The sequence below is a fragment of the Ziziphus jujuba genome, chromosome 1, assembly GCF_031755915.1.
Source record: "Ziziphus jujuba cultivar Dongzao chromosome 1, ASM3175591v1".
Taxonomy (NCBI): domain Eukaryota; kingdom Viridiplantae; phylum Streptophyta; class Magnoliopsida; order Rosales; family Rhamnaceae; genus Ziziphus; species Ziziphus jujuba.
In genome coordinates, this window is record NC_083379.1 from 40,681,645 (window position 1) to 40,705,124 (window position 23,480).

At 34.7% G+C, this 23,480-nt stretch overlaps 3 protein-coding genes, 1 long non-coding RNA gene and 1 pseudogene across 6 annotated transcripts; all 5 read left to right on the top strand.

The window, feature by feature from the left end:
- Window positions 1-1,148: 1,148 nt before the first annotated feature.
- LOC107433941 (probable galacturonosyltransferase 4) lies at window positions 1,149-6,001 on the top strand. Its single transcript, XM_016045342.4, has 9 exons — window positions 1,149-1,780; window positions 1,883-1,917; window positions 2,032-2,073; window positions 2,159-2,276; window positions 2,400-2,635; window positions 3,168-3,436; window positions 3,630-3,987; window positions 4,138-4,713; window positions 5,563-6,001. Exons 1-9 carry the CDS (start codon window positions 1,678-1,680, stop codon window positions 5,836-5,838), a joined length of 2,013 nt encoding a protein of 670 aa, XP_015900828.2. The 5' UTR covers window positions 1,149-1,677; the 3' UTR covers window positions 5,839-6,001.
- Window positions 6,002-8,198: 2,197 nt separating this feature from the next.
- Window positions 8,199-9,425, top strand: LOC107433873 (putative invertase inhibitor). Its single transcript, XM_016045252.4, has one exon. It carries the CDS (start codon window positions 8,503-8,505, stop codon window positions 9,136-9,138), a length of 636 nt encoding a protein of 211 aa, XP_015900738.1. The 5' UTR covers window positions 8,199-8,502; the 3' UTR covers window positions 9,139-9,425.
- Window positions 9,426-9,842: 417 nt separating this feature from the next.
- On the top strand, window positions 9,843-11,551 carry LOC112491607 (uncharacterized). The gene is made up of 2 exons (XR_003055923.3): window positions 9,843-10,478; window positions 11,034-11,551. It is a non-coding gene; the product is annotated as an uncharacterized LOC112491607 (long non-coding RNA).
- A 2,902-nt stretch (window positions 11,552-14,453) lies between these two features.
- On the top strand, window positions 14,454-18,005 carry LOC107434149 (APO protein 1, chloroplastic). Of its 3 annotated transcripts, none has more exons than XM_016045586.4 (5): window positions 14,454-14,703; window positions 15,347-15,434; window positions 15,703-15,776; window positions 16,506-16,867; window positions 17,002-18,005. In XM_016045586.4, the coding sequence occupies exons 2-5, from the start codon at window positions 15,380-15,382 to the stop codon at window positions 17,834-17,836; spliced, it is 1,326 nt and encodes a 441-aa protein (XP_015901072.1). In that variant the 5' UTR covers window positions 14,454-14,703; window positions 15,347-15,379; the 3' UTR covers window positions 17,837-18,005. The 3 variants fall into 3 exon arrangements, with proteins under 3 accessions (XP_015901072.1, XP_015901058.1, XP_015901064.1); XM_016045572.4 differs by having other exon boundaries at window positions 14,465-14,703; window positions 16,500-16,867; XM_016045578.4 differs by having other exon boundaries at window positions 14,465-14,700; window positions 16,500-16,867.
- A 137-nt stretch (window positions 18,006-18,142) lies between these two features.
- Window positions 18,143-20,420, top strand: LOC107434147 (pentatricopeptide repeat-containing protein At4g02750-like; annotated as a pseudogene).
- The last annotated feature ends 3,060 nt before the right edge of the window (window positions 20,421-23,480 follow it).

Here is a 23,480-nt window from a genome sequence, read left to right on the forward strand (position 1 = left end):
ATTGTTTCAAAACGAAAACTAAATGGTTGACCTACAGCTAATCAAGAGCTTTCAGTTATATATATATATACAAGAGTTAAACAACAACCTTCTATGTTATTTTGTCTTCAATCTTGAATAGGCAATAGAATTTTGATTTGAGTCCATTGATTTAGGATAGAGGTTCGAAAAGCCTAATTAACCATTAATTTTAATTACAGGAGACACTTTATCTCTTACATGTTTTTTTTTTCAATTTTTATAATTGGAGATTCACATAACTACATGGTTAATGATATTATTTATCAATTTTTTTTTATTGTTCTCAATATTTTATTTTATTTTATTAACGGATCTTGAAAGAGTTTTATTAATATAGATATAAAAAAAAAAATAATAATAATAAACAACGACAACAAGGAGAAGATAGAAAAGAAGTAAGATGCCGTGTGTGACTCGTGAAAACGCTGCCTGCTCCTCTCTGGTGGTCTTTGCAGTTGAGAATCACAGTTCACCGACAGCGAAGAGCGTAAAATATTTATATATATATATATATATATATATATATATTATCCAAAAAAGAAATAAAATTAATCATTTAAATAAAATCTAAATAGAAAAAAAGAGAAATTCATTAAATATATCTGTAGCCTACTAATAATTAAAAAAGCTCCTTACCATATATATTATAATTAATAATATATATATATTTTTTGAAGTGCCAAAAAGTGAAACCCAAAAAAAAAAAAAAAAAAAAAAAAAAAAGATGGCATGGTAACAGTGAAAGCACGGTTGGTTGCCGGATTGAATGGATGCCTGGAGCCGTTAGAAGGTGTGGGCAGTGGTGGGGAAAGAGCCGTTAATCACGCGTCTTATACGACTTTATCTACGTGGCATCTCACTATTCATTTTTTTTTTTTTTTCCAATTTCATCGTTCACGTGTCGTTGACGCGGCTCATCCGCAGCACCTTGCTTTCTTTACTCACGCGCCATTTTCTTTCACTCTTTCTTCTTTACCTTTTTCTATTTTATTTTTCTATTTTTTTTCCTTATTTGTTCTTTTTACTAGTGTTATTTATTTATTATTTGTTTTTCTGTCAGCCAAATGCGTAAGCAAAAGAAATAGAGAATTATAAATAATAATTACTAAACCAATAATTGGCTTTTTGATTTAATTTTATCGATTTATTTAGTTTTATGTCTGTGCTGTGTACTTGCTGTGTAATAGACAAACAGACTAATTTGTGTGATATATCCAGGCTGTGTTTCTTCTACAGCATTCATATTATTATTCATCATCGCCGACTTTTCTGCTGCTTTGCCTTCTCTTCTCTCTCTTTCTCTGTGCTTTTCTTCTTTCAACGGTTAGCCATTACCATTTGTTTTTTCGCAGTTACACGGCAAAATGTGAGAGTGAGATTCCTTTAGATTCGTAAATGTTTGTGCCAAAAGCCACGCTCTGATTCTTTTTGTTCTTGCTCCCAAAGGTGCTTCACTTTTTTTTTTTCTTTTTTTTTTTTTTTCCTCCGTCTGTTTCTCTCTGCAAACACTTTCTTTCTTTTCAGTTAATTTTTTTTCTGTGAATAATCTTCTAGGTTTCATCGGAAATCTGAGTCTTATTGTTTTAGGATTTTTTTGATTTTTTTTTTTTCCATTTCTTGAAAATTTTATCTGTAAAAAAGAAAAAAATTGTAAAGATGATGGTGAGGAATGTGGTGATGGTTATGCTGTGTGTGACGGTTATTGCTCCTATTGTTCTTTACACTGACCGCCTCGGCAGCTTTCAAAGCTCCTCTTCCTGTAAGCAACTTCTCTGGATTTGTTGTTGCTTTTGCTTTATTTTTTTCTTTTTCTTGAGCTTCTTTAATTATATTTATTTTTCTGTTTTATTTTCCCTTTTAGCAACCAACGAATTTGTTGAAGATGTTGCAACTTTCGTAAGTGATTTCTTCTGTTTTGCGTTTTCCGTTTTCTGAAATTACTTTCAAAAGCAAAGAAAAACAAAAACAGAATTTAATTACTTTTTTTTTTTTTTTTGTTTGTCTGCGTAGGCTTTCAATGGTCATACCGGACGTTTAAATCTGCTTCCTCAGGTATAAAAAATTTTCTCACTTCGATTTTTTCTGAGAGCAAAACTTGCGGATCTTTTAATCTTTCAAATCCCCAATCTGGATTTAGGAATCGTCCACAACCCTTAAAGAACCCATTGGGATCGTATATTCTGACAACTCAACGAAAGCTCTACCCAATTCCGGCGTCTCAGCCCGGTCCACCGACACCGTTAACTCCAGCCAGGGTACTACTTTTACTCTCATTTCTCTAAATCTAGCTTCTTTTTTGTTTCTCTGTGATTATACTGAGTGTTCCTTGTACTCCATATATAGTATATTCGTCTTACTTACCTTGGATTGGAAATTAGGGGAATCAAGGGAACATTTATCTGCTCGGGTGTTATATACCACAAATGAGGAAGATCGTTCTCAAACAGAGAACCCCATCAGACAGGTCGCTAATGGGTTTCAACAAGGAAATCAGATTAAGTCTGATACCGACGGTGAAGGGGAAAGAAGCACGGAAAATGCAACAGATGCTGTGGATGAGAACGCAAAATCGGTAGAGTCCCAGCGAAAATCAGATGAAACCTCAAATGATATGGTACCCGATTGTTTATTATTTTCCTCAGTTGCCGTTGAATGTATTTTGTCGAAAATTGCGTGCGTGTCGAAGAATAGAAACTGTGCTTTTCCTATGCGTTTGAATAAAATGTGTTGAATCTTCATCTTAGGCCGTAATTGCTTTTTGGTTTCTGTCGTGCTTCTGGTCATAATTGTTGTAGGTTTTTTTATTGGCTTCCTTGTTATTACTTGGTTGTTATCACCTTATATCAATAAGTGTATTGTAAGCAATTGACTGATTCTGGTATTACAAGATTGTTCAGACATTGCTATCCGATTTTAATGACAGCTTTGTCATCTAGATTTTCTTGAAATTCAATGTCATACTGTCACAAAACTTTCTGCAACAAATGCTGTCTTATTCATGGAGTAACTTACTGCTGACATTCCTTTGTTTTAGCGTTTTTTTAATGAATTAATTTATGATTTTCTCCTCAAGAGTTAAGAGGGAATATTGCTGTGGGTTTTTCTTTATTATGTTTGTTTTTTTCATCTTTTTGCTCTGCCTCCAGGAAGTAAAGCATGAACAATCCACTGTAGCCTCGAGCAGAGTTGATAAAGTAGGACCCAGAAGACCTAAAACCGAAAAGCAGAACGATCAACCAGCTATTCCAGATGCTCGAGTAAGGCAACTTAAAGATCAGCTCATCCGAGCAAAGGTCTACCTTTCCCTTCCTGCTACACGAAACAACCCCCATTTTACAAGGGAGCTTAGACTGCGGGTGAAGGAAGTTCAACGAGCTGTTGCGGATGCAAGCAAGGATTCTGATCTGCCAAAGAAGTATGTGTTCCTGTGACTTAAGCTTTTCTTCTCTCTTTGTATACAAAATACATTTTACATGCATATCTGTTGATGTCCTTGTTTGTTTCTGTGCATGATATGCATCTTATTAACTTCGATAATCATTCAAGTCAACATTGCTTCTTCATTTTCTTTTTGGATTTCATTTGTAACTATTGTTTATTTGGTGCAGTGCCAATGAGAAACTGAAGGCAATGGAGCAGACATTGACTAAAGGAAAGCAAATTCATGATGACTGTGCTGCTGCAGTGAAGAAGCTTCGGGCTATGCTGCACTCTACAGAAGAGCAACTTCGAGTGCACAAAAAGCAGACTGTGTTCTTGACGCAATTAACTGCGAAAACACTTCCTAAAGGTCTCCATTGTCTACCCTTGCGCCTTACAACAGAATACTATTCCTTAAATCCTTCAGAGAGGAACTTTCCGAATCAAGAGAAACTAGAAGACCCTCAGCTGTACCACTATGCGCTATTTTCAGATAATGTATTGGCAGCAGCAGTTGTTGTAAATTCAACTGTTTTCCATGCTAAGGTATCTATGCCTAAGATTCTTATTTTTTTCAACTTTCCACTTTTCTCTATTGCCAAGAAAAAAGGCATGGAACATCAATACAATGTAGTTTGATATGAAAACTTTTCTCTTGGTTGACATCTCATGTTTGTTCTACCTCTGGCTTCACAGGATCCTGCCAAGCATGTTTTCCACATTGTTACTGACAGGCTCAATTATGCAGCAATGAGGATGTGGTTTTTGGTAAATCCGCCTGGAAAAGCCACTATTGAGGTTCAAAACATAGAAGAACTTACATGGTTGAATTCAAGTTATAGTCCAGTTCTCAAGCAGTTGGGTTCTCAATCAATGATAGATTATTACTTTAGGACTCATCGTGGTAGTACTGATCCAAATTTGAAGTTCCGGAACCCGAAGTACTTATCTATCCTGAACCACCTTCGCTTTTACCTGCCACAAATTTTCCCAAAACTCAACAAAGTTCTGTTCTTGGATGATGATATAGTTGTCCAGAAGGATCTTACCGGCCTTTGGTCCCTTAATTTAAAGGGGAATGTTAATGGGGCTGTAGAAACTTGTGGAGAAAGTTTCCATCGCTTTGATAGATATCTGAACTTTTCAAATCCTATTATCTCAAAGAATTTTGATCCCCATGCCTGTGGATGGGCATATGGAATGAATATCTTTGATTTGAGCGAATGGAAGAGGCAAAACATCACAGAGGTGTACCACACATGGCAGAAGCTGGTAAATAACACATTGCATAGGCATCTTTCATTTGACATAATTTTGATTTTCATTTTCAGTGGAAGAGTAATTTTAAGTTGCAGGAAAATCAAGTTGGTCTTATAGGATGCCTGTTACATTCATTTGCTACATGAGGGAGAAATAATCTCTAAATCATTCATCTTATGGCTGCATGGAGCGTGACATCAAGAAACTCCTACCATGCTGCGCATAGTGTCTTTCTGCCTATAGAATAGTTGATTGCATGATTTGCATTTTTGTTTTATCAATGTCTGAATGTTTTCTTTTACATGCTAAAGGTCTCACACTATTTCTACAACACTGATTTTTCCTTTTTCTCCCACTCTTACCCTCTGCCATTGCTAGGTCCCATGTTTTGGTACTGGGAGGATCATGATTTGATATGCAGCTTTCACATCTTTAACATATTTGCATGTTTACAATTCCAGCTCAGTGCGATGCTAGCAATTTCAGCTTGATTAATTTGATCTAAATTTCAATTGTCAATCTAGTTTTTTTTGGTCGCAGAATCATGCAATCAACTATAGAATAGTTGATTGCATGATTTGCATTTTTGTTTTTAATCAATGTCTCTGAATGTTTTCTTTTACATGCTAAAGGTCTCACACTATTTCAACAACACTGATTTTTCCTTTTTCTCCCACTCTTACCCTCTGCCATTGCTAGGTCCCATGTTTTGGTACTGGGAGGGTCATGATTTGATATGCAGTTTTCACATCTTTAACATATTTGCATGTTTACAATTCCAGCTCAGTGTGATGCTAGCAATTTCAGCTTGATTAATTTGATCTAAATTTCAATTCTCAATCTAGTTCTTTTTGGTCGCAGAATCATGACAGACAGCTGTGGAAGTTGGGAACCCTGCCACCTGGTCTAATAACATTTTGGAAACGCACTTTTGCACTAGATCGATCCTGGCATGTGTTGGGTCTGGGGTACAACCCAAGTGTTGGCCAGAGGGAAATTGAACGAGCTGCTGTCATACACTACAACGGTAACATGAAGCCGTGGCTAGAGATTGGCATACCCAAGTATCGTAATTACTGGGCAAAATATGTTGATTATGATAATGTGTATTTGCGAGAGTGCAACATCAATCCATAGAAAAATCTATGATTAGATAGTTAATCTTTGAAAGTTTTCTCTGCGAAATCTTCCAGGCCATACAATTTCACAGGTCTGCATCTTTCTCTGTGTAGGCATTTTTGATATTAAACTGTGCTTATGATTTTGATTCTTTTATGTATACATCTTTCTTCTTCTTCAATCCTGCATTTTTTTATTTTTTTTTTCTTTTACTTATTCTTGATTAGTGTTTGGCCATTTTCATGTTTAGTTATCTGCGGATTCTGACATGTATTTTGTAAATAAATTAGAAGCTACACACTTTGCCATGATATCCTTTAATGCTGCCTTCTCCTTTCAGTCATATATTAACTGCTATACAGAGGAGTTAATTTACTGTTGTTAACCAGGTTTAGCTCCACGATTCTTTTCAAATGAATATGTATTGTTGGAAGAGTAAGCCAATATTCTCTCTTTATAGTATCCAATCATTCATATTTGAACAACATTCCTAAATTGTAAGTTGTCCAAATGCTTTTTGCATTTTGGCTTAGCTTTGTGAGCATGGTGTATGAATGGCGTCCATTTTAGAATACCTGCCGATATTAAGTGGTTGGTCATATTTATGTATATAAATTGGTGGCAGATTTTTACCATTTTGGTACATTGTAGAAATGAAGGTTGGGAGGGGGGGATTATAATGAGATCTGGTATGGGTGGGTGAGATGTGCTTTCTTGTTTCTTTAATTAGGGAGTTAGCGTGTGTGTGATGGAATGATAAATAGTATGAAATGATTTGAGAGAAGAGTAGGGATTTAAGTTTGGCCCCATTCTATGAACAGCCTGTATTTTTCTTCATTTGTTGTATAAAGCTTTTCGGTCTTCATGTGTTTTATATTTGGGCTGGTGAAGATGGAGTTGTCACATTCTAATAAAAATTTCATGAGTAAAATAACCAAATAAAAGGACATGATGGTCACTTATTCACGTGCTGATGGGCCCGCCCTGCCTTTTTTTTGGTTTCCCGAAGGTGGGACCCGCAACGGCTCGGCTGGATCCGTAAAACAAAAGTAAAGATTTGAATTGAATGGATGTCACTGTGGGATGGACCCCGATTGGAGGGGGTTCGTGACGTTCGTTTTTTCCTCTTGTCGGTAGCCATTGCTGCTGTGCTGGTACTTGGCTTTTTTCTTTTTTCCTCTTGTCGGTAGCCATTGCTGCTGCTGGTACGTGGCTTTTTCGTAAAAAAACCACATTAAGGGGGAAAAAAGAAAAAAAAATTGTGAAATGCATTTTGGGTACTTATGCTATTTGGATTTTAAATGGGTCATGTAATAAGTCGACTTGTGTATTTAAAGCAGCCTATGGTAAATCTTATTAGCGTTTGGCTCTGAGGAGGTTGTACATGAAGATGGATGCAAAACTTGTGCTTATGAGACATCTCATTCATGTGTATAGTCGACAAGGTACATATCATATGAAAAATGATCTTTATATTTTTGAGAAACAATGATCAATTTAATCGGATTAATCATAGGCATAGCAAACCGAGTAAAGGTAGTCGGGTTGAGTTTTGGTCCAATTCAAAAACCTTTGGGATCGCTACCTTATGATTTTGGTGTGCAGATTACCATGTGTTAGCTATAGTCAATTTATTGAATGTCTAACAAGCCGAAACGCCAAGTCTCTCCATTGGACAGCAGTCAGCAGAGCACGTCGTAAATGACATTTTCATCTTGTTACCCTTTCTTGATAATGTTTCTTTTAACTGGATCTCTAGTGTCGCAAATAGAGCTGCCCACTCTGTAGGTCAGTGGGCTAAACAGTGTAGTTTTTTTGGTGAGGTGGATACTAGTTTTCTACCTCCTTCTGTAATGACTTTGATTCAGGAAAGTCAAGTTTGAAGTCGCTTCCTAAATCAGGGTGAGGGCTTTCCTTCCCTTTTCTTTTGGTTTCGAATAGAATCCATGTTTCAGCAAAATAAAATAAAATAAAAAATAAAAAATGCTATAGTCAATCTAATACGGCTCCTTCTAATCAGGAATTGACACAACGCTTTCCAAACAAGTAAAAGTCTTCGAGATCGAAATCCGTTATCCAACACTTACATTTTAATTTGAACCAAATATTACCGTATCTATATCCTCACTTCCATTCTAGTTTGAACCAAACATTACCATATATCTAACCTCACTAAATTAGATCATAAATTTTTATCTCAAAATAATTAATAATTAATAAATTTACATACTTAAAAATCTTTTATTCTTACAATTTGTTTTATTTGGTATGCGTCATACCAAGAATTGGTATTAATTGTAAAAGGATTGGTATTAATTGTAAAGGGAGTAACATATATATATATATATATATATTTCTTTGGATGGTGCCAGTATATATGAAGATGGAAAAGTCTTTAAAAACAAATTTAACATGAAAATTGACAAATTAGAGGTCAAGACGTTCTTCAGTGGTATTATCACAACTCTCGAATCATGTTTAGTAGCAATATCAAATCAAATACAATGGGTAGTGGGGTCCTGAGCTAAGCCTTGGCTAAATCTTGGAGATCTTAATGCTATAATGGCTTTCAAATCCTCCTCGCCATTATCCTACTGCAATAATTCTTGCAAAGAAGAATGTTCATGTTGTGGCAATTCCACCCAAGGAACAAACTAAACACATGGTGACAAAGTGACAACTATGTGTTGTATCTACTCTCATCCAGTGCCTTCGCTAAAAATTAATGTTGTTGGTGATTTGTTTCCATATATAATATGTTGTCTTTGCCAAACTTGTTATACCAATCCAAAACATTTTTGGGACCAAAAAGAAATGGTGTTATTTCGTCTTCTTGGTCTCTCGTTGTTCATATTCTTCTGCTGTGCCTCGGCTGCCAAGCAAACAGTACTTGCCAAAGAAGTATGCAAGAAAACTTCAAATTACACGTTCTGTGTTGAGTCTCTCTACGCAGACCCTCGTACCCCAAAAGCCAATCGACAAACACTTGCTTACATAACATTTGGTTTGGCATACCTCAATGCCTCCAAAACACAGAAACTCATAGCAGAGCTGCTTGAGAGCCAGCTTCTCCAGTTTCTTAAGAGGTGCAAGAATGATTATGACAAGGCTGTCTCTAAGCTGGAAGGGGCTTACAATGATTTGAACTCCGAGACCTACTTTGAACTCGCTAATGATGCCAATGAAGCTTCTGGTTATGCTAAAGATTGCGAAGCTGCTATCAATGGAAGACGTTCCAGCCTTACTCCTAGGAACCGGCATTTGAAAGGCCTCTGTGAAATCTGTGTTGTTGTGGCTAAACTGTTTACTGGGAAGTAGTACTTTAGTTATCATCATCATCGATCATCAGTTGAAATTAGACTTAGATAAAATATAAATAAATAATTTGGAATGTAATTAATCTTCATAATCTTTGTGTTGCTTTTGGATGTTTCATAAGTGACTTGATGTTCATAAGGGGATGATTAGCACCACACTTATCCAATCTCATAAGCTAGACTGGTAAGTTGGTGAATATTTACAGTGTGTATGCTTGTAGTTGATGCTATGGATAAAAAATAATGGTTTCGTTGAAGATCTATGCACGGAAAGTTACTTTTATGTTATCCCATTGTTTTTTTCTGTTTTTTGTTTTTTTTTTTTTAAATTTTTATAATGATATTATCCGATTGTTTATATATTCTTTTTGTCAAATCACCAAAAACTTTAATGATTGTAACAATGGAATTTATAGTTAATTATTTTTAAATTATCATTAAATAGATACATCCACCTTGCTACCTAAATCTTATTTGGTGTAGTTTTTATTTTTATTTTTTTATAAATATTTAAAAAAAAATTAATTTTCACTTATTTCGATTGTAAGTGTTTTTGAAAGTTAAAAAAAGTATTATTTTGATAATTATTCAAATACTTTTAAAAGTAGTATATAAACTTCAAAATTGTTTTTTAACTTTTTAAAAATTAGGTCAAATAAGATGTTAAATAATTAAATAAAGATAAATATATAATAAAAGATAAAATTAAACTTTTTCTTTTTGGGATAAATGTCACTTCCTTGTACAAGAAGGTTCCCATTTCCAGCCTAGATAATTGTAAACTAGACCTTCTTTTGTTCAACTCCTGAGAATTCATGGAAGCATGCATATAATTCACATATAACTTTAATCCAATATTTCATTTTTGCAATGTCAAATGCCAATTTGACTTGCTAAAAAATATAAACAACCTCAAAAACAAAAGGAAAAAAAAAAAAAAAAAAACTCTCCCAAAAATCCTAGGATTTATTCCATGGAAATTTTGTTAATTTCGGTAATAATAAATCAGTAATACCCAAATGGTACAATAAAATTTTCAACTTGATTGAATTGATTGTTAGAAAAATCTATACATGCAAAAAAAATAATGAGGGAAAAAAGAAAATTAAAAAAAAAAGAAGAAAAAGAAAAATAAAAAAGGGCAAAAAGAAATTAAAATTTGTGGTTTTATATTGCAAACGTGGAAAGGTTGAAAGCAAATTGGGGTTTGGGAGTCCAATAAAGACGACGGAACAGCAACCAGACACACTTGGGAGTGAAGCAGAGCTGAGTCCAAGGGTGGTTCGCCGAGCAAAAGGGCCAAGAATTTCACGGATAAAGCTTCGGGAGATTTTGTGGAAGGTGTTCTCTATACTACTCTTTAACTGCTATAATTTAGCAAATGATAGTACTTTGTTTTATGTATTTTTATTCATTTTCCATTCAACGCGTTAGATTTGGATTTGACCAAGTGCATGTGCAAATTCTTTGATCCTCCACTCTTTATTTGCTTTTTATTGAATTGGGTCCATCTATAATTTGCTTTTTTGAATGTGCAAGCAATATGTTTGAGGAACTGCCTGAAAGAACGGTGATTTTTTTGAACCGTGAACGCAACTGAATACTAACTTAACGATGGTTATGGTGAATTTTTTGTGTTAACTATGGAAATTTACATCTACTTGGCTTTAAGTTCGAATTCTTTTATGTATACATCTTTCTTCTTCTTCAACCCCGTTTTAATTGTTGCCTTGATTAGTGTTTGGCCATTTTCATGTTTAGTTATCTGCAGATTCTGACATGTATTTTGTAAATAAATTAGAAGCTACACGCTTTGCCATGATATCCTTTGATGCTGCCTTCTTTCAGTCATATATTAACTGCTATACAGAGAGTTCATTTACTGTTATTGACCAGGTTTAGCTCCACGATTCTTTTCGAATGAATAAGTATTATTGGAAGAGTAAGACAATATTATCTCTTTATAGTATCCAATCATTCATATTTGAACAACATTCCTAAATTGTAAGTTGTCCAAATGCGTTTTGCATTTGGCTTACTTAGCTTTGTGAGCATGGTGGATGAATGGTGTCCATTTTAGGAGACATGCCGACATTTAGTGGTTGGTCATATTTATGTATATAAATTGGTGGCAGATTTTTACCATTTTGCTACATTGCAGAAATGAAGGTTGGGAAGGGGGAATGTAATGAGATCTGGTATGGGTGGGTGAGATGTGTTTTCTTGTTTCTTTAATTAGGGAGTTGGTGTGTGGGTGATGAAATGACAAACGGTATGAAATGAATTTGAGGGAAGAGTAGGGATTTAAGTTTGGCCTCATTCTAATGAAGTGCCTGTAATTTTCTTCATTTGTTGTATATAGCTTTCGGTCTTTCATGTATATTAAATTTGGGCAGGTAAAGATGGAGTTTTTATCACATTCTAATAAAAATTTCATGAGTAAAATAATCAAATAAAAGGACATGTTGGTCACGTATTCACATGCTGATGGGTCCGCCTTGCCTGTGTTTTGCGTTTCCCAAAGGTCGGACCTACAACGGCTCGGCTGGATCCATAAAACAGAAGTAAAGATTTGAATGGATGTCACAAGGGGATGGACCCCGATTGGATGGGGTTGGTAACGTTCTTTTTTTTTTTTTTTTTGGGCCTCTTTCCTCTTATTGGGGGCCATTGCTGCGGGGACGTGGCTTATTATTATTATTATTATTATTTTATATGTCCTTTTTCGAAAAAATAAAAACCACAAATTTTATTTTGAAGGAAAAAAAATCGTGAAATGCATTGTGGGTAATTTCGGTAACTTGGGTGCATGTAAAGCAGCCTATGGTAAATCTTATGAGCTTTTGGCTATGAGTAAGTTGTACGTGAATATGGATACAATGCTTGTGCTTATGAGACAATCTCATTCGTGTATAGTCGGCAAGGTCCATATCATATTAAAAACGAGATTATTATTATTATTATTAGAAACAATGATCAATTTTAATTGAGTTAATCGTGGGCGTAGCGAACCCAGTAAAGGTGGGCTGCTTCATTTCTGGTCAAAATTAAAAACCTTTAGGATCGCTACCTTCCGAATTTGGTGTGCAGATTACCTACCATGTGTTAGCTAGCTGCATAACCTATAGACAATTTAATACGGCTCCCTCTAATCAGGAATTGACACGTGAAAAATGCTTCCAAAACAAGTAAAATGTCTTAAAAGATCGAAATCCGTTATCCAAATGCTTCCATTTTAATTTGAATCAAACATTACCATATATATAACCTCATTTCCATTGTAGTATAAACAAACATTACCATATATGTACAACCTCGCCAAAATTAGGTCATAAATTTTTACATCAAAATAATTAGCAAATTCATATAGGCAAAAAACTTTCATATTTTATACACATTGTTTTATTTGGTATGCATCATACCGAAAATTGGTATTTATTGTAAAAGGAGTAACCTATACAGTATTCATTTTGTGTAATTAATGTGAAGAAAATAAAATTCGTTTCGTCATATTGTGTCACTGTACGAAGATGGAAAATTCGTTTAAGAGCAAATTTAACATGAAAGTTGACAAATCTCACAACGAACAAATTAAACACATGGTGACAAAGTGACAACAACTGTATATTATCTCCACTCTCATCCACTGCCTTTTCTAAAAATTAATGTTGTTGTTCATTTGTTTCCACATCTAATATGTTGTCTTTACCAAACTTGTTACACCGATCCAAAACTTTTTAAGGACCAAAAAGAAATGGTGTTATTTCGTCTTCTTGGTCTCTTCTTGTTCATATTCTTCTACTGTGCCTCGGCTGCTAGGCAAACAGGACTTGCCCAAAAAGTATGCAAGAAAACTTCAAATTACACGCTGTGTGTTGAGTCTCTCTACGCAGACCCTCGTACCCCAAAAGCCAATCGACAAAAACTTGGTTACATAACATTTCGTTTGGCACACTTCAATGCCACCAAAACACAGAATTACATAGCAGACCAAGTTAAGCAGCACAACCACTGCCAGCTCCTTAAGAGTTGCAAGAATGATTATGACAAGGCTGTTTCTAATCTGAAAAGGGCTTTACGGTGACTTGAACTCCGAGACCTACTTTGGACTCGCTAATGATGCCAATGAAGCTTCCGGTTATGCTAAAAATTGCCAAGCTGCTAACAATGGAACATATTCCAGTCTGACTCTTAGGAACCGGTATTTGAAAGGACTCTGTGAAATCTGTGTTGTTGTGGCTAAACTATTTACCGGGAAGTAGTACGTCAATTTTCACCATCATCAATCATCAGTTGAAATTAAAGTACATGTAAAACTATATAATTAGAAAAATAAATAAATAAATAAATAGTTTGGAATGTAATTAATTTTCATAATCTTTGTGTTGCTTTTGGTTGTACCATAAGAGATTTGATATTCAAAAGGGAATGATCAGCACCAAACTAATCCCATCTTATAAGCTAGATTGATGAGTTGGTGAATATTTTAAGGGTGTAGAGACCAGTTAGGTGTGTATGCTTGTAGTTGACCCTATGGATAAAAAATAATTGTTTCCTTGAAAACCCATGTACGGAAAGTTAATATTATATTATCCCATTGTGTTTTTTTTTTAACTTTTTTGGATAATATTATCCCATTGTTTATATATTATTTTTGTCAAATTACAAAAAATTTAATTATTGTAATAATGAAATTTCTAATTAATTATTTTTAAATTATCATTAAATTTAACTTATATTCTTACTTACAATTTAAATCTTGTTTGATATAGTTTTTATTTTATATTTTTAAAAATACTTTTCAAAAATTATTTTTTATTTTTTGATCGAAAGTACTTTTTGATAATTATACAAATATTTTTAAAATAAATTTTAAGTTTCAAAAGTTGTTTTTGATTTTTAAAAATGAAATAAAAATAATATGATAAAAATAAAAATAAACTTTTTTTTTCCTATTTTCTTTTTGGAATAAATGTCACTCTATGTAAGAAGGTTCAATATCCATCTTCGATATTTGTAAACTAGACCTTCTTTTGTTCAACTCCTGAGAATTCATGGAAGCATGCATATAATTGACATATGACTTTAGTCCAAGGTTTTTTTTTTGCAATGTTAAATGCTAACCTCCAAAAAAAAAAAAAAAAAAGAAAAAAGAAAGAGAAAAATGAACCCTCCAAAATCCTAGGATTTTATTCCATGGAAAATTTTGTTAATTTCGGTAATAATAAATCAGTAATATCCAAATGGTACTGTAAATTTTTCAACTTGATTGAATTGGTTGTTTAAGAAATCTATATATCCAAGAAAAATAATAAGGGCAAAAATAAAATTACAAAAAAAAAAAAAGGAAAAAGAAAAAGGGCAAAAGGAAATTATAAAATTTGTGGTTTTATGCTGCGAACGTGGAATCACTGAAAACAAATTGAGGTTTGGGAGTCCAATAAACACAACGGAACAGTAACCAGATACACTTGGGAGTGAAGCAGGGCTGAGTAACAGGGTGGTTCGCCGAGAAAAAAGGCCGAGAATTTCACGGATAAAGCTTCGAGACGTTTTGTGGAAGGTGGTGCGTTCTCTATACTACTCTTTAACTGCGATAATTTAGCAAATGATAATACTTTGTTTTTATGTATTTTTATTCATTTTCCATTCAACGCGTTAGAATTGGATTGGACCAAGTGCATGTGCAAATTGTTTGATTCTCCACTTTTTATTTGCTTTTTGTTGAATTGGGTCCATCTTTAATTTGCTTTTTATAATGTGCAAGCAACGTGTTTGAGGAACTGCCTGAAAGAACGGTTTTGTGTTAAAAATACTACCAGGGTTAACACCGAAACGCAACTAAATACGAAGTTGAACGATGGTTATGGTGAATTTTTCGTGTCAACTATGGAAAGTTACATCTACTCCACTTTAAGTTCGAGTTGTTATATTTTACTGTTTCATGATGAGTTCTTAAAACAGAATAAAAACACTGGTCTTATGGAAGTTCAGAAATGGGCATTTCAAGGAACAATAGATGTTCCTGGTCTTGTGGTTTTATAGGTCTATTGCACCTATCGGTGATATTATGCAATTGCTAAAGTTTGGGATTTAAAATGGCTAATAATACTTCACCTGCTTTTTATAGACTACATTGCTAACTAAAGCGTTATTCTGCTAACTATAATTTTGGCATTACTTTTGATTCTATTTTGGTTTTGTACTAGGAGGACAAACATTGGGATTAATTACAAAGATAGATGTTCCAGAAGCCTCCAGCAGTATCCTCTGCTTTATGGAATTCATCTCAGAAGGGTGATTTATTGTTCTTTCTTTTCGAGTCTTTTTATGTAAACACTTGTCTGACTATAAAACATTATGACGAAAGCAACTGTATCTGCCTTTTTTACAAATAAATTTCCATACTGGCATGGTGCACTAAGAGTTTCCCAACGCAATTACATTGCCTGACATAGGAAAAAAAATAAAAGCAGAAATAAAGGACAGAATGGAAACTGGTTATCCTTGTTCCATAATATAGCTCCTCATGTAGGCATGTGGTGATTTGGTTACTGCTTTGCAGGTGTTTGCTTGAGCATTGTTGGGTTTAAGAGACCTCAATTATCAGCTTTAAGGTCATATACAATTGGATTCAAGGTTCATTCTCCCTTTTATTACCCTTTATGTTCTTGGTTCTAGTTGTTGTGCAAATGAATCAGAAAATTAATTTAGTTTCTGGTATATTTAATTAGTTTTCAAACAAGCCTATCTGGTTTGTCTGCAATAGCTTTCATCTTTTGAAAGTGATATTTGGTGTATGAACTACAAGTAGAAGCTGTAGACCCAAGCAATTTTATAATTAGCTTCTTTATATTCTGAGAGGAGTTTAGCTACTGAGATCATATAGGCATGTATGGTTCAATCTTCTATGCCAATGATGTCCATGCTAGGCCATATATAAGTTGTGAACATCATTCAGTTGCTCTCTGCAGGGTGTTCATTGAAATAACGTTGGTTAACTTAGTAAAGGCTAAACTCTTTCTTTTTTGATGTTATGTGACCTTAGAACTATCATAAGAGAAGTATTTTATAAGGAAGATTGTTCAACGAGATTTTCTTATAAAATTATCATGCCATGATAGTATAAATGCTGTTGTCTGCAAAAGGAGAAAAAAAGAGTTTCTTTGTTATTTGTATCTTAGTTGCCAAATATATGGTTGTTGTAACTGTGACCGAGAATGTTTTAAAAATACTTTTCTTAGGTTCTTTATTTTATTATTTTAATGAACCCAAGAAACCCGTTTCTAAAACATATATATATATATAAATATTTATATTCACAAATGGCTGTTCCAGAAATCTCACACCTCTAAGTTTCAGTTGCAGTTCAAGCACGAACAGCTTCACAAAGACATAAGGAACAGATTTGAGACTGTAGTATGTGCCAGTCAGAATCCAGGGCCGAATTCAACTTTCGAGAAATCGTATCCCCAAAATGTGGATCTTCCTCCAATACTACCAAAGAAAAAAAAGAAACCTTATCCTATTCCTTTAAAGAAGATCCAACGTGCCGCAAGAAAGGACAAGAAATTGGCAGAAATGGGTATGGAGAAGCCCCTTGATCCTCCAAAAAATGGACTACTTGTGCCTGAACTAATTCCTGTTGCATATCAAGTGCTGGACGCCTGGAAAATTTTGATTAGAGGTGTTGCTCAGCTCATGCATGTCATACCTGTATATGGTTGCAGGTAATTATGTTTTGTTATTATTTTGTATTCTACTTTTTGGTAACTCTTCTGCAGTTTTATCATAATTAGTTCTATAGGAACTTGTTTTGCAACTTACATATCGGTTGATTAAATTATTTCAAACTCCATTGCAGTGAGTGCTCTGAGGTTCATGTGGCCCAGACTGGTCACTGCATTCAAAATTGCCTTGGTCCAACTAGTGCAAAGCGTCGAAGCTTCCATGCATGGGTTAAGGGTTCCATCAATGACATACTTATCCCCATTGAATCATATCATCTCTTTGACCCTTTTGGTAGGCGTATTAAACATGAAACTCGTTTTGAGTATGACAGAATTCCAGCAATTGTGGAGCTATGCATCCAAGCTGGTGTGGATATACCAGAGTACCCTTCAAGGCGAAGAACTAAACCCATCCGCATGATTGGGAAGAAAGTGATTGATCGAGGAGGATATATTGAGGAACCTAAGCCATGGCGTACTGCAAGTCCATCTTCACTTGTTGATCTTGATACACATGGGGCTGCTAGGCGGTTTCCACCTCCACTTTCCTCGGATGTACCCAGGATTGCACAAGAGACAATGGATGCATACGAAACCGTTAGATATGGGGTGACAAAATTGATGAAGAAATACACTGTGAAGGCATGTGGATATTGCTCGGAGGTCCATGTGGGGCCCTGGGGTCACAATGCGAAGCTATGTGGTGAATTTAAGCACCAGTGGAGGGATGGGAAGCATGGTTGGCAGGATGCCACTGTGGATGAAGTTTTTCCTTCAAATTATGTGTGGCATGTTAAAGACCCAAAAGGGCCTCCATTAAGGAGTGCACTCAAACGGTTCTATGGCAAGGCTCCTGCTGTTGTTGAAGTCTGCTTGCTGGCAGGTGCAAAGATCCCCGAGAAATACAAGCCCATGATGAGGCTTGACATTGTAATCCCTGAAACTGATGAAACAAACTCAGTTGCCTAATTGAACTGTCAATGTGATAAAAGACAAGAATTTTAGTACAGTACACTACAGTACAATCTTAGCCTTGTATAGTTTTACGGCCAAATTTCTCAATGGCATTAGACTAGTTTGAAAGCATTTATAAAACTATGTGTTCCCAAATGGAGTGTAAGCGCAAACCTCTTCAATCTCTGCTCTCTTTTATTTCCCATGTTCATGCATATATATATATATATATATATACACACCATATATAGGTTCAGAGCTGCAGAGTTGGAGTGAAAAATAAACTTTGTGGACATTGCAACAATTTTTCCAAGGCTTGTTTTGGTATATAATTTAGGAAACCGCGTTAACTCCAGTGAATTTCATACTGCTTCCGTAAACAACCCTATTTTTCGATTTCATTGCAAAGGAAAGTGATTATGCATCTTCAATTCTTGAAATCCATGATTGAATACAATGGGTTGTGATCTGTTATCAGCATCATCTCACCATGTCGTCCTCTCGTTGTTATCACCATTTTTTGAAGTTCCATGCCATATATCGACCTCTCAGAAATTTCAATTCGTCATCTTCATATTACTCTATCCATGCAAAACCAAATTTGAAACCGAATAAAACCACTCCGACTCCCCTCCCCGGCAAGCCGACCCTCTCCGAAAGAGATGTATATGTATATAACTGTAATAACGAAATGGTGAAACTTGGTAGACTTGGCAGAGTCAAGGAAGCAAGGAATCTGTTTGACAAAATGTCTCGTCGGGATGCTGTATCGTATGCTTCCATGATTACTGTTTATCTGAAGAACCATGATCTGCCCAATGCTGAGACGCTCTTCCGGGTAATGCCCGAGCGTAACATTGTTGCAGAATCAGCCATGATTGATGGTTATATGAAGTCTGGTTGTATAGATGAGGCTCGTGGAGTTTTTAATGGTATGGAAGAGAGAAATGTATACTCATGGACCAGTTTGATTTCCGGTTATTTTAATTGCGGAGAAATTGAGGAAGGTCTCCGGCTTTTTCATAGAATGCCAGAAAAAAATGTGGTCACCTGGACCACGGTGGCTTTAGGTTATGCTCATAACGGCATGGTAGCTCAAGCTCGTAAAGTGTTTGACTTGATGCCTGAAAGGAACACCGTCTCATGGACAGCTATGATCAAGGCTTATGTCCAGAGTGACCAATTTGATGAGGCATTCAAGCTGTTCAATGAAATGCCTCAGAGGAACTTATATTCTTGGAATATCATTATTTCAGGTTGTTTGAGTGCGAATAGAGTAGGTCAAGCCATACAACTATTTAATTCAATGCCACAAAGGAATGCAGTTTCTTGGACAGCTATGGTTACGGGTCTTGCCCACAACAAGATGATCAGACTTGCAAGGGAATATTTTGATCAGATGCCTAAGAAAGAGATTGCAGCATGGAATGCAATGATCTCTTCATATATTGATGAAGGCTTCATGGTAGAAGCTAATGAGCTTTTCATTTCCATGCCCGAAAGGAATTCTGTGACTTGGAATATAATGATTGATGGTTATGCCAAAAATGGACCTGAAGGTGAAGCCATGAACCACCTGATCCTCATGCTTCGATCAAATTTTAGGCCGAGTGGGTGTGGGACTACCATTAGTAGTGTACTGATCTCGTGCAAGGGTATGCTGGAACTGATGCAAGCTCATGCACTGCTTTTATCTCTTGGCTTCGAGCACAACACGTTGGTAACGAATGTCCTTGTTACTATGTATTCGAGAAGTGGGGATGTTCACTGCGCTAGGCTTGCTTTTGAGAATCTTGTGGCCAAAGATACAGTGTCATGGAAATCAATGATATTGGCATACTCAAACCACGGATACGGGCAACATGCGTTACAGGTCTTTGCACGCATGATAAGATCAGGAGCCAAGCCGGATGAGATTGCTTTTGTAGGTGTCTTATCAGCTTGTAGTCATGCTGGCCTTGTCAATAAAGGTCAAAGGCTTTTCGAGTCAATGAATTGTGTTTACGGTCTAGAACCGAAGGCTGAGCACTATTCATGCCTCATAGACATACTTGGTCGAGCCGGACAAGTAGATGAGGCTACCAAGGTATTATCCAAAATGCCTCATTGTGAGCTGGATGGTGCTGTTCTAGGGACATTGCTTGGTGCTTGTAGGTTGCATGGTGATGTTAGACTTGCAAGTTGCATAGGAGAGAAACTATTGGAGATGGAGCCTACTAGCTCAGGGAATTATGTACTCTTAGCTAATGTTTATGCTTCTAATGGGATGTGGCACAAATTTGCCCAATTAAGGAAAATGATGAAGGAAAGGAATGTGAGAAAGGCTCCTGGTTTTAGTCAAATAGAAGTGAATGGAAAAAATCATGTATTTTTGGCTGGTGATAGATCTCATTCTGAGATGGATAACATATATAGATTACTACAGGAAAGCTTCTTCCCCTTATGAGTGAAATGGGATACTCAAGTAAGAAACTTGCATAGTAGTTTATCACTATTTGATAAACAACAAGAAAAATATCAGGAAATTGAAAATTATTGAAAGCGTTTTGTACAGTTTGAACATTAATTTATTATGGTTACTAAGTCTTTTCCTTGTCAATCAGAGTTAGACAGTTAACCCTTTGTGATGATTCGAAATAAGTGATCCTTTTAAACTAAAATTTAAAAAAAGTTGATGATCTTGAAAGAGTTTCAACGTGGCAAAAATGGGGTAAGAGTATTGATGAGTGTTCGTTTTATCAGGGTCCACAACCAAGTTGGGTATTTCACTTCTTTTTCGATTTGACCCAACAGAACATGATAACCACAAAGGTGCAAAAGTAATTCGTAGTCTTCATTTTAACTACAAGAAGATTATAAACTAGTACAAAGATTTCCCTCACACAAACATCAATTCTTTTACTGAGCTCTGTTGGGTTTGTGTTTGAGCCTTTGAGGACAATGAAGTAGGAAACAAGAGGGATTTCTTTTTTCTCTCTTTATGTAGTCTAATTGAGAGTTTGGTGTGGAGATCATGGAACTTGGTCATAATTTAAGGTATCATCCTATCGTTTGGTCAAGCGGTCATAAAACGACACAGCATTGAGTCCATGACTAATCAATGACAACTGGAATCTTTTGATTAAACTGACTAAAAAAAAAAAAACAGGGCCTTTTTTAATGACGGGATTTGACCAGGTCAAATGCACAACATTATGTAAGCAAAATAAAATTTGAGGGAAAAAAAAAAAAAAAAAAAGGGAATTTAGTTCCTGCTTTGTATGTTAGCAAACAAGGTGTGTAGCAGACAGTAGTAACCTTTGCTTCTTTTTCCTTCTTTTCATGTTCATAAATGGCATCCTTGATAGCTTTAACAATATGTCAGTCACAAAAGACAGATTCCCTAGGTCTTCAATACTATCAATACTTCCCTTTTTTTTTTCTTTTTTTTTTTGGGGGGCTTCAGTCGTTTTCTGGATTCCAAAGCATTTTTCTTTTTATTTTTTATTTTTTTTGTTCCTCCAAAGTTTCCGTTAGGCAAAACCCAACTCCCAAAACCAACAATATTTTCTCTGAAATATACTTGAAAAGCCTTTTGTTTTCAGCTTATACGCAATGTAGATCATTTTCTGAATAGTGTTTATTAAGAAACAGAATGAAATATATATATATATATATATATAATAAACAGATAAAGAAAAATACGAATGAGAAAAAAAAAAAGTTCCTCTTGATCACAACATATGGCAAATCATTGATGGTTATGATTTGGGGATGCTTGCTTTCCCATTATTGAATCCTAGTGGCAGGTTAGACTTTGCTTAATCAACCAAACTATTATATTATATTATATTATTAAATACAACTTGACGAAGAAAACCGAATTAATGATGGGATTATGATGATAAGTTTCTTTCTTCTGTCTTCAAGTCCAAGACATTTTTTTTTTAAAAATGGTAAGAATATTGCATATATGATTTTTTTTTTTTTAGAAAAATATTACGTACAATGTTCAACTTCTTTTGTTTTTTTCAAAGAGTAGGTACTCTTTAATTATTTCGTAGGTACTCTTAATTATTTGTTTGTAATTAATGACTAATTATTTCTTCACTGTTTTTTTGGCTGACTAACGTCATAAATGACCTAAACCACTCAAGTCTTTTGTATTGCACTTCTTCATCATTATTTAACATTACTGGTTTTAATTTCTCTAATCTCTGTAATCCATCATATTTTATTTCCTTTATAAGAAGATTCCCAATATTTTTATTTGCTTACGCAAGTATATAGCTTGATTGCTTCAAAACCATATCGAACAAGAAAATAGTGAAGATTTTGTGCCACGGGCTGTGTTTTTTTAGTTCCTTAGTTTACAAATACAGATTTTGTCATTTGTCAACCAAGGATTCATTTTTATTTCTTCTATGTGTTATTTATGTTTTCCAAATTGTCGCTGCTCAATTTTCATTAGCAGTGCAGGCAAGGCATGTTGACAAAGCAAAGAAAAATTTCACAAGGTTGGATTTTTGACAACAATCACACCCCATAGCACCATAAAGAGACTTAAATTTGAAAATGAGAAAGAAAAAAATAAATAAATAAACAAGGTCATCCTGATTCATCCACCAACTGTATGGTTGAATTCAAACATTTCTTATCATTGTGCAAAATTACAAAATTGTCACACAGTAATATAAGAATTAGCTAAATTGGCTTTAAAAATTTCTTTGATCCGCCCTTTCTCATTATTTTTCCTTCTCATTAGATAGAAATACCAAAAAATTAGAGTGTTTTTTTTGTTTTACAAAATTACAATTAATGGAAAATTTAAGTGAGACCGAGGTTTTAACTATTAATTTGGAACTTAAAATGATTTACCAACTGATCAAGCTTACGAATATAAAAAATACAAATAAAAAAGTAGATTTTTTAATCCACCACCTTTTACTTATTCCAGTACTCGTCCAACATTTATATGAAAGACAACTATTTTGGTTCAAAGGGATAAACTTGTCTTCTAACATATGGATATAGAAAAGGGAAAAGTTGAAGTTTTTATTAAGTGTGTAAAAAAAAAAAAAAAAAAAAAAAAGGAAAAAAAAAAGGGCAAAGCTACAAAAGCATTGATCAAAAAACATAGGCCGAATAGTTGTACTAGTTTTACACTTTATTATCATCTATCCTTTTGTACTAATTTTGTGCCAACTATACCAAAACATGACCTTCTTCAAACAAATTCCTGCACCTACTACTATTCTGCTTTATCAAATGGATTTTATATGTATAAACTTACTTATCAGGTGGATTAATTAGGTTTTTGTGGCACAAACTCAGCTTATATAAATGACCCTTTAAATCTGATGTGTGAAAGTGAAAGGAAAAAAAAAAAAAAAAGAAAAAAAAAAAAAAGCATTATTCTTGGGCGCCAACTCAATCCAGTTGCTTTGCTTGCTCTGCCCTCTCTTGATGTATAAACCCAACCTACAAAAAGCCAAAGGAGACCACCTGCCAATGCCATCATACAATTTTTTGATTTTGTGTGAAACTTTGAAATTCAAATCCAACGGTCTTTTTCCCCTTTTGCTTTTTATCTATTTTATTATTAATTTTTTCTTTTTGTTTTCAATATGCTTTGCTTTATTTTTTAGGACCATCAAACATATGAATACTCTTTTCAAGT